The sequence below is a fragment of the Siniperca chuatsi genome, linkage group LG2, assembly GCF_020085105.1.
Source record: "Siniperca chuatsi isolate FFG_IHB_CAS linkage group LG2, ASM2008510v1, whole genome shotgun sequence".
Classification (NCBI taxonomy): domain Eukaryota; kingdom Metazoa; phylum Chordata; class Actinopteri; order Centrarchiformes; family Sinipercidae; genus Siniperca; species Siniperca chuatsi.
In genome coordinates this window covers 27525001-27536289 of record NC_058043.1, presented here as the reverse complement: position 1 = coordinate 27536289, position 11289 = coordinate 27525001, and the positions used below count along the sequence as shown (strand labels likewise).

Sequence of the window (11289 nt, the reverse complement as noted above, 5' to 3'; positions counted from 1 at the left end):
AAGTTTGAGAACCACTGCTCTATGTCATCCATCCATTCGCTGCACCTGCTTCTCCTGTGGCGAGCGGCGGGAGCCCGTTCCAGCATGCACTGAAAGATACACCCCTGACAAGTCGCCACTCTATCACAGGGCTAACACACACAGAGAAAGATATTCACACTTAGAGTCGTCCGCGCAGAGAGGTGACAGAGTTAACCACTGAGCCAGTGTGCTGCCCTAAACAACCCTATGAAGAAAGTTATTTAAACTGTATTACTAAAGTCTGTGTTGCATTATCTTAGGCTGAATAGTAAGTAAGCTTTTTTCAATGGTAGTAGCAAAAGAAAAGCTAAAACAAACAACTTTTGTTATATTTTTATGACTCTAATTATGAAAATTGTAATTTCATGCTGAGGACATGTGTCTTATCTTGAATAAATGTGATATGTGATATATATTTTAAGAATGCATTTTAATGTTATTTTACAATATTTAAAAGTGAAGTTGACAGTACAGTAACCAAAACAGCTGTTTTCTTCTGACACACAGTCTCATATATGGCATGCTGCCCCACAAATGTGATATAAATATTCATACAAGAACCCCAAAAATAAAATAAAATGTTTTTTTTGTTGTTTTTTTTTTACAAAAGGCACTATATACAATATATCAGCATCTCAAGTGTTTTCTTTTACAATATTGGCAAGATATAACAGACATTAACAACAAATGTCTCACATGGTATCAATCAGTCGTGTACAGACATAAAAAAAAGAAGATTCCCCTGTGTATACATCTACTCAACTTGGAGTTATGCAAGATAAAGATGAAATCAGTAGTTGATCACTGTCTACAAAGCAATTTTGGGCAAAGGCTGCTGTGATCCTTTGCTAGAATATAAATCACATTTTAGTTTATTAATTTATCAATTCTACATTTATTATAAACAAAGTATTATGATGTATCATGTCAGGACCTCTTTAGGTTTTACAAACAGGACCCAATTTGAGTAAAACTTTTGGCTGGTGGACCAGATATAATGTACCATAATACTTTTGTCATCTGTGGACCCAAAACAAAGCCATATTTTTCTTTTCTGTTCTTTCTTTCTTTTCTGTAACCTGACCAACGCTTTAAAAATACTGTATTACATTATCAATATAAGGTAATTTTACCCTATATTGCCAAACACTACTTTTCCTTCAATATGTCTTATTTGCCTTTACTCATCAAAACTAGTACACAAAGTACAAATTAAGTTGTGATGTCTGAGATCATGTTAGAATAAGAAAATATCAATAACTAAATAATTTGAGAAACCAATCTCTGAAGTACTGGTATAAATCTCAGACAAAATGAGCTCTCAGTGGATAAAAGAAAAAAAAAACATAAATGATGATAATAATATAATACTTAATAAAAACAATGTTTGATTTGTTATTTCTTCAAAATACATTAAGAGCATGGGGTGAAAAAAATATAAATTTAAATATGCATTGAAACAATTACAAATATGCAATAATATGCAATACTCATCCACTAATCGGAAGGTCGGCAGTTCGATACCGGGTTCCCCCAGGCCAAGATACTGAAGCCCATATTGCTCCCGAGGGCTGTGCCTTCAGTGTAGGAGTGTGTGTGAATGAGTTAGTTTCTTTGGACTGATGAGCAGTTGGCACCTGCCATCAGTGTATGAATGGGGTGAATGTGATATGTAGCGTGAAGTGCTTTGAGTGGTCGGAAGACTAGAAAGGCACTATACAAGTACAGTCCATTTACCATTGACTGAGTCAGTAATCTTATATTCTGTCTACAAGAAGTAAATCATTTTTTCTGGCATGTTTGGACATAACACTAACCTTTTTGTACTTTACCAGTGTATTTTCACATATGTATGCGATCTCTTTTGCCATGGACAAATATGAAAAACCTAGTGTATAATAACAGCAATCATATTTGTCAACTTGTATATGTTTGTCAAGTGATTCTGAACTGTCCATCTATACAGCATCAAGATTAAAACAATGTAAAAATACTGTGTACAATCGAGGAACTGAAATGTCACATTAAGTTCCATTATCCCCTTAGTCATGTGGATACCTTCAAGTCATTTTAAGGTGAGGTGCCTCATTGATGGGATGCCATACAGTAGCTAGAAAGTGTCAGTATTGCTCATGGCATTGGACAATGTTAACAGCCATGCTCCTTCTCCTCCATACTAGAGCAGGAACTGTGGTGGCTGCTAATGTTGTTGGAGCCATCTGGGGACATCGAGGACAGCAGGGGATCACTTGGGGAAACTGGCGACAGGGTGTTGTCCCTTACCAATTCCTTCATTTTACAGGTCCTGGAGTTTCCATAGGCGCCAGGGTCCCCAGCATCAGCAGGAATCTGGTCGAAGGTGATGGTGCCGTTGTTGAGGTCCAGTGTTGTCGGAGGGGACATGTCAGGAGCCGAGCTATGCTGGTAGAGATCTGAGGGGCAGTCGCCGAGGACAGGCTCCTGTTTAATGGCTCGGGCCATCAAATTCGATGTGCAGACAGATGAGGACGACACCACTGTAAGACCATGAGCACGGGCCTGGATCTCCAACTCCTAGATGATTATACAGATAAACAAAATGTGATGTAGACAACATATTTGCGATTTAATAAATTTAATGCTACACTGGGAAAGATTGTTATCAGCCATGCTAGCGGCTCTGTTAGTCCATTGAGCTAAATAGTATCGGAAGCACGCTAACATGCTCACTGTGACAATGCTAACATGCTGATGTTTAGGAGATATAATGTTTACTATATATAATATGTTCACCATATTAGTTAAACGTGTGTGCATACTAACATTTGCTAATTAGCACTAACACGCGAGTTAAGCTGAGACTGATGGGAACGTCATTAGTTTTGCAGTTTTGCAAACCAAAATATTGAATACATTGAAATTTTGACCTGATGGTGACGCTGCAGGATAAGTCAGGGGATCACCAAAGTTATTACAATTCATCATTTGGGGAACATGAACGTGTGTGCAAAATTCCATGCCAATCCATCCAATAGTTTAAGGTTGATTTATTTATCATTTTACAACACGAGTGTAAAACGATAGCTAGTTGCAGTTCCCTTTTTTGCTACTCACAAAAACAAACCAAAAAACCAAACATTATATACAAAAATGATATACAGTAGATCAGTGAATAAATAATAAGTCGTAAAAATAAAACTATTTTACATGGGGGAGTGCTGAGGATGAATTTAGCAGTCTCACAGCCTGAGGGAAGAAGCTGCTCTGTTGTCTGATGATCCGGCAGCGGATACTTCTGTATCTCTTTCCAGATGGCAGCAGGGTTAACAGGCTGTGGCTGGGGTGGGTACTGTCCTTTAGTATCCTCTGGGCTCTGCACAGGCACCTCACCTCACCGATATCACTGATGTAAATTGGTACCAATGATCTTCTGAGCGGTTTAAATCACCCACTGCAGAGCCCTCCTGTCCTGGGTTGTGCACAGCCCATGCCAGTTTGTGATGTTTCCAGTCAGGATGCTTGCTATTGCTCCTCTGTAAAGGTTAACAAGACTTTACCTTCTTTACCAGGGGGGAGATGTGAGAGGACCATGTGTGTCTTTGCCTCCTTTTTCCTAAAATCAATGATCAGCTCCTTGGTTTTGCTGACGCTGAGCAGTAAGTTGATCTCTGTGCGCCACTCTGCAAGATTGTTGATTCAATATGAAGTCTCATTGTTGTTTGAAATCTGGCCGACGACGAGTGTCGTCTGCAAACTTCACAACAGCGTTGTCTCCATGTCGAGGGCTGCAGTCATGGGTGTACAGGGTGAACAGGAGGGGGCTGAGCACACAGCCCTGGGGGGCTCCGGTGTTGGGGACTAGAGTGGAGGAGGTGTGACTGCCAATCTGAACTGTCTGGGATCTGTTTGAGACATTTAACTCAAAACCACAATTTGCAACTGCAACTGCTAACGTTAGCCTCAGGTAGATGAATAGAGGAATACCCTAATACTACCTGAATACGAAGCATCAGATGGCGGTTTGCGTGCTCCAGCTTCCTCTGTCTGCACTCAAGCTCCTTGGCTCTCTGCTGCTCCCGCTGTAGCCTCCTGATATAGTCCACTGAGGCCTTCAGAATGGTGCCCTTATTCCAGCGCATGTCTCTGGGGTATACAGAAGACAAAGGTCTACAGTCAGAGTCAGCTGACCAGCTGACCAAAACAGCACAGGATTCTTTACAGTCCCTCTAAGCAAATAAGCCATTACATTTTAAGGATACTTGGATGTGTGAAGAGGAGGACGTTACAAACAAAGTGAATGAATAAACAGACAGATAGATGGATAGCACATGCATTCATGAATACATACAGAAAAAATACTTACGGATCATTTGACTTGGGTATCAGGGTTCCCAACTCTTTAATGCGATCGTTGATGTTGAATCTCCGTCTTCGTTCAACTAAAAAGTTTCAAATAGAATGTACAGTAAGTACAGCAATCGGGTAAACCAGTCTTTGTAGTCTTTAAAAGTTTAATTACAGGTCATAAAGATAATGAAAATAAATCTACATTTTACAAATAAATCTACTAATTAACAAATTAAAAAAAACTGATTCACATTTTTAATTTCCCCACTTTTTTAAAAATGATTGTGAATAATCAGAAATACAATTCAAAAGAAAAAACAAGCCAGTAGAAATAAATGTCAAAATGTAATAATAATAATAATAAATTTCATACAACAGTGACAAATAATATTTGCAAAAAAGTCGAAGGTTGTTTTGGTATTTGATAGAAAACTTCTTAAACCTGTACAAATGCCTGGTTTCTCTGTAAGTTACCATTTTGCCATAGAACTACATTACTTAACCATCGAGATAATAATTTAAAAAAATAGCTATGAAACATTGATTCTATTTTGATTGACTCACTTAAGTTGTGGTTATCTTTCTTCTGTCTCTCTTTAGCAAGAGCACGAACTTCAGCCTCTGTGAAGCAAAGATAAATGTGAACATCAGTGCTTTGAGTTTGCGTCATAATTTAATTAATGGGTAATAAGGCACTAAGTCCATAAAATTAATGGAATTACATGTTAGTATTTCACATACTGTACAGTAAATCTGTTACTTTGTCTACTAGCACATTTTGAATCTTAATTTATCGTGTTATGCTGGATAATCACAGCCGATAAGAAATCATTTACGTCTTGATGGATTACAGTAGGAAATAAAGCTAAAATCATGTCAATTAGCTTCTCAATTTCTATAATTACAGTTAATTCATATTGTGTGCATTTAGTTATACACAAAATGCTATTTATACAGTTTCTGAAAATCAGATTGAAAACATCTTTAACACTTTATAAAACATAATCTCTTTAATTTTCTTCATTTTGCTTTGCTTACCTACTGGAAAGCCCTCTGGCCTTTGATAGTTTTCATACTGGCCACAGGATCCAGGCTTGTCCAGTACTTGCTTCATGCCAGGAGCTGGAGTAATTATTTGGCAAATAATTGGCTTAATAGTATCTTGTGCATTTCCAAATTGCACACAATATTGGTATTGGCCTATAGTCATGCCTTCTACATTTTAATGGAAATGTGCTGATTTTCTCCTTGATTAGGATTTAGTCGTGATTAACAAAATACATTTTTGTGGTAAATTTACAATATAATTTCACAAATACTGTTCAGTATAGTACAGTAAATCAACAGTAAAAAGAATAAACACTTATAATCCAGGATTATATACATTTTTCTCAGTAGTTTACCTGTGTATTCCCTTTTAATGTTGGACGGACAGGAGTTACTGATGGCGAGGCCCGGGAGTGGAAGTCCTTGGTTGCCGTACACATCGAGAAGGCTACCCGACACAGGGAGCTACAGAGTATTAAAGAAATTGTATTATAATGCATGCTTTAAAAGTATGACTTGTATATAAATTAAATTCAAAGACACATAGATGTCAACAGTAATAATTCTTTATAAACTTATAGAGACTTCTAATGTGTCCCTTTACAGTCATATTTACAATTTATAGTTTTAAAGAGGGGGTTATCTTGAAAAATTACCGGGTTGTTAATTTGGAGTCCTGCGTCCATAAGTCCAAGAACATCTTCATTGTAACTTGACTCCAAGCTAATAATATCATCAATGACATCATCCATCTGTATAGCACAAAACCACATTTGATTCAATAATTACAGTTTATCAGGGTATCTGAATGTAATGAAATGAAAAGTGTTTGGTAATGAGCAGGCGTACCTCTTTCTCACAGTTGGAGCTGAGGGTGAGCAGGGCCATGGGACTGTTGGGGGCGCTGCTGCCGGGCCCGGGTGGCATGCCGTGCTCAGGGGGCTGGCTGGGGCACTGGCTGCCGGCTTTACCACCCAGTGTGGTGGAAAGATACTGCCTCACCTGCTGCCTCTGAGCCTGCTGGATGTGGTACGTGGTGGGATTCTCCAGGTGGGACTGCACCTACGCGAGCAAGACGTAAACATTACAACTTTTGGATTCATTCTTTTAAATAAATATAGTTTATTATTATTATTCTTTTATCAAGTCTAGTATATGCCTGCGACGAGTTGGCCACTGTCCAGGGTGTGCCCTGCCTAAGGCCCGAAGTCACTGGGATAGGCTCCAGTCACCCGCGACCCCCTAACGGGGACCAAGCGGTAGAAAATGGATGGATGGATGGAAGTCTAGTATATGCTTTTTGAATTGTAGATTAGAAAACAAGGATTAAGGATCACAAATAATGACTGATCATAAAAGAAAAAAAACATCAATAATGATTTTTAGAAATACGTCATTATATTTAAAGGAAACATAAAATAGCAGTTTGGATTTTGATTTAAAATAATACTTTTAATGTGATGATGACAATATAATTCTAATAAGTAAAACCTGTAAATCTAAAGACATTTTAGATTCAGTTTTATGTTCGGTGCTTCCATTTTAAATCCAATTCATAAACTCACAAAGTAACCAAATGGAATCAAGTTGTACTGCTGTGTTGCAGTTAAATTACTGATCTCTATTGTATTATGCTGATCACTGGACCTGAAAACACCATTTCAAGAGACAACTTTTCTAGGCTGTTTGCAGTCTTGCTTTGGAACACTTGTTTTGTATATGCTAAGTTATGGAAATGTGTTTAAACAGCTTTTTCTCCTTACATTACAATTCAGTTATTTAAATTACAAGGGAAATGAAGGACCAATCTCAAATACGCAGTGCAGATTATTCTGACAGCATCATTCACCCTGCCACTGGCCGATTTTATTTACTTGAGACAAAAACTCTCCACAGAAGGGACACTGTTGAGCAGTACAGACGAGTCACATGAGCTATGACCAGTTAAAGTTCATGCAGCACCTAAACAACTCATGCAGCAATATAAAAACTGTATAAATATTTAGTTCCTGTAGCATCAGCGATTCTGAACTGTGTTTAGCAAGCGTCTTTAACAGTACATACTGTCAAAATAAATACTATTTCAACTAAGAAATTGAATATTATTAATATTCAGATTCTATTTCAATCCATCTGTTTTTGTTTTTTGGAATAATGTTAAAGACAAAAAATCAACCCATCTCACCTGATAGTGGCTGTATTCAAGCATCTCCAACATGTTATTTGAGTAGTAATTGCTAAAAATAATCTGCATACAGTATATAATCCCTTTATTTTGTTAGCCTACACTGTGGACAGTAAGCTAGCATGTGTAAATCTGAGAGCAGTCACTAGTCCTGCTTAATTTATCCAGGGCTTAAGGTTCATTAGTTATGCAAATTAAGAAATGGAGGAGGACACTGAGACTCATCCTCCTATTGCTGTGTTGTTCCAGTTTAACTATGAATTTATGTCTTTATAGAGCCCATTTGACGTCACCACCTTCAGCTCACAAAGGATTCTTTTTACTGGTTGGCCAGTAGTCTGCAAACTGAAGTTTGCTTAAGGCCAACTGACGTTTAATCTTTAGTTCTGCTCATCTAGTATAAAACATTATTTGTTCTGAGCACCAGGAACACAATTGACACCATTGTTTCACTACAAACTAGCCATATGAAAACCCAAATGTATGGTGTGTTTACCAACCCCTGCCATTTTTGGGATTTTTAGAGGTTAATTTCATTTAACGTCAATTGTTTCACAATCTTTACCTAGCAAATTCACATTTGCTGGGTAAAGAAGGTGAACAGCTTGATTTAGGGGGAAAGTATTTTCAGGCGGGTAAGGGTTCCAAAACATATTGAATTTGACTATTAAGAAATGGTTTTGTTCAGCCTAGGTTAGCTCTCTTTGTATTAGAAAGCATAGAGTAGCAGTCAAAAGTTTGTCTCCTCCAAAGCTTTTTATAGGCTTTGTTTTTGTCAATCAGTTGATCATGGCGCCAAGCACAGTCAATGCTGCAGGGGCCCAGAGGGTGTGGTGATTGTGGCCAGAGGTGCATGGTGGAACTGTAGCACTGCTTGAAACAGGGTGTGATCATGACCTATCAAAATGGTTCCCTACAAAAGCAGTGTAACATGCACAATGACGGGCAAAGTCATTAGTCCAGAGTAAATCATAGAACATATAAACTTTATCCCAAAAAAAGGCCAACTTGGTTGGCCAAATTGCTACATGCTAATATACAGTATGACACCTTAAATTAGGTCATCTTGGAAGAATTTAATAAGTTTAATGGTCCAGTGTAAAGAGGAGTTCAGTGGCATTAGGCAAACAGAACAGAACATAAGAGAAAGTCACCATTATCCAAAGTAATTATTGAGTTTCTCTGTTAAGAACTTTAAGCACCAAAGAAGAATTTGTTAGGAAATTAAGAAATTCTAAATGTCAGTGGGTTTATTAAGTGAAAATGAAAATAACTAATCACATTTGGGAGTGATTTGGGAAACAAAGGGAATAAACCGAGTATAAACCAATTTAATTTCCATTTTGGACATTTAGTGAGTATACCATGGTTCAGTGTCTTTAATGTGCAATTCAGCAATTCCTTCTACTATTACAGGAATGAAGCATGTGGACTTTGAATAATGCTCTTTGTCCATACAGTAAATATATAGCAAGGAATTTTAGGCAAAGTTCCTAGTACCTTTGCCTTGGGGAAAAATGGTTACTTTTATTTGAAAGTATTTCAAAGTTTCACAAATACTTAATGTTAAATTGCACAGAAAAAAATCTAAAATTGGTTATCTAAAAGTAAATTCTGTCTTTTGAAAATGTGCCTCACTCATCTAAGGTCTTACAGAAACCCCTTATTTTCAGACAAGATATGATATATTTTACAAAAATATCGTTCAGTATTTTCAAGCACACAAGTCTGACTTTTATGTGAATTTGATAAGATGTACAGTATAAACTCAAATGACTTTTCAGTATAAAAGAGAAAATGCCACTTTGTGTTTATTTAAAATGTTTGTTTAGGGTATTTTATTCATAATGACTTATTTGTTGCAAGTCTCATAGCAACAATGGATAAATTGTGTGTGTGCTTTTGTGCCACCAACACAATAACAGTAGCTTTTTAGGCTGTCATGAATACTCCACAGAGGGAGTATTCTGTAATTCAACTGTTGAGTATAATCGCCACATTAGCCAATTAGCACTCAAAGCATACAAAGTAGAAAATGTTAATGCGCTTCAATGAAAATTGATTGCATGCGTCTTTACTCATTATGTTGAATAGTAGCTATCCCCAGAATCGTTTTTTCTAAGAAACATTTTTTCTAAGGAATTAGGCTGCTTATCAGGATCCTCATGTGTGATGAAGCACTATCAGCCGTGCAGCTATTTATTACAAATGTCTGCCGCTGCATCTCGTGCAAGGCTGCAGGAAGACAGAGCTTCACGTCTTTGTCTGGATTATTGGAAACTCATTAGGTGCTGGAGACGTGAACATAAACACACGGGAAGTGCCCCCTGGATGGACAGAGCCTTATATGATAAAACAGAGGAAGCATTCTTTGTAAACTCATAGTAGAGTGTTTCTTTGTCTCCCCTCTGCAGTGTGGCCTTTTCCTTCAGCCAAACCTTTGGGTTGAGAAGAAACTATTAACAAGGGATGTATTTCATTTATCCCTACAGCAAGCCAAGCTCTCGCTTTATTCATAGACTCTTTGTGAAACAGAGGTTTATTACCTTCTCAAGGAGAGCACATGGGTCCATGTTTTAGATTTATGCCTTGAGGACCAGTAACATTTTAAGAGATAGTCGTCACTCTTTGACCCCTGAAAAGAAACAGATTCATTCATATCTCTCGACCAGCTCCACTGTTTCTTACTTCCTTGGTAACCAGCCACACTTGGGGGCAAAAGAGGGTGCTAAACATTTTCTGTGTGATAAAATTTAAGGAGATGGTTACCGCAGAAATAAATAATACGTAACAAACCCATACATGAAATAAATTCAATTAAATTTTATTTATATATCGCCAATTCAAAACAGAAGTTATCTCATTGCACTTTTCCTATAGAGCAGGTCTAGACCATACTCTTTATAATATTATTTACAGAGACCCAACAAATCCCACCACGAGCAAGCATTTGGCGACAGTGGCAAGGAAAAAAACTTCCTTTTAACAGGCAGAAACCTTGGACAGAACCAGACTCAATGCTGGGCGGCCATCCGCCGCTGCCATGTTAGGTTTTGAGAGAGAGAGAGAGAGAGAGAGAGAGAGAGAGATATTTTGGAGGAGGGGGGGTGGGGGAGAGGGAGGCACAATGCAAATACCACCTATAATTCTTTTTTTTTAAAGTAGAATTGTAATTGTAGTGTTAATATTAATAAATTAATTATAATAGGAATGACAGATATAGGAAAAATAACATCAGTATTAGTAACAGAGCCAATAACAACAACTGTAGTAGCAATTGTCAAGCAGGAACATGGGGGCAGCAGGTGGCCCACAACCACAGATCCAGTCTCTGCACTTCCGAAGACAGAAATACCTACTGAAAGTGACAGGAGAGAGGAGAGAGGAGAAACAAGAAGGCACAAAACTACGGGAGTGAGAAGATGTCGAGTTAGTAACATGCAGTAATGGGATAAAAATGCATACAGATGGAGAGGGAGAGAAGGAGCGAGGAAAGAGGTGCATCATGGGAAGTCTCCCGGCAGTCTAGGCCTATAGCAGCATAACTAAGGGATGGTTCAGGACTTACCCAAGCCAACCCTAACTATAAGCTTTATCAAAGAGGAAAGTCTTAAGCCTACTCTTAAATGTGGAGATGGTGTAAAAAAAGTTTATGGTAAATAATACTGTAAGGAACAAATAACCATATAAATCAGATCTCTAGTGAGAGA

General features: G+C 37.8%; 1 protein-coding gene across 5 annotated transcripts in view; it reads right to left on the bottom strand.

The window, feature by feature from the left end:
• Nucleotides 1-432: 432 nt before the first annotated feature.
• mitfa (melanocyte inducing transcription factor a) overlaps nt 433-11289 on the bottom strand; it is a 32194-nt gene continuing 21337 nt past the window's right edge. For 2 of the 5 annotated variants that reach the window (XM_044173163.1, XM_044173151.1), the window contains 8 exons: nt 6244-6456; nt 6051-6146; nt 5751-5859; nt 5386-5469; nt 4912-4968; nt 4364-4439; nt 3996-4143; nt 433-2574 (listed from right to left, as the gene is read on the bottom strand). In XM_044173163.1, coding sequence (XP_044029098.1) covers nt 2170-2574; nt 3996-4143; nt 4364-4439; nt 4912-4968; nt 5386-5469; nt 5751-5859; nt 6051-6146; nt 6244-6456 — 1188 coding nt within the window. In that variant the 3' untranslated portion in view covers nt 433-2169. Of the gene's footprint in view, nt 2575-3995; nt 4144-4363; nt 4440-4911; nt 4969-5385; nt 5470-5750; nt 5860-6050; nt 6147-6243; nt 6457-7579; nt 7787-11289 lie in introns of those variants that run through there. The other 3 variants (XM_044173182.1, XM_044173191.1, XM_044173172.1) reach the window with 3 other exon arrangements.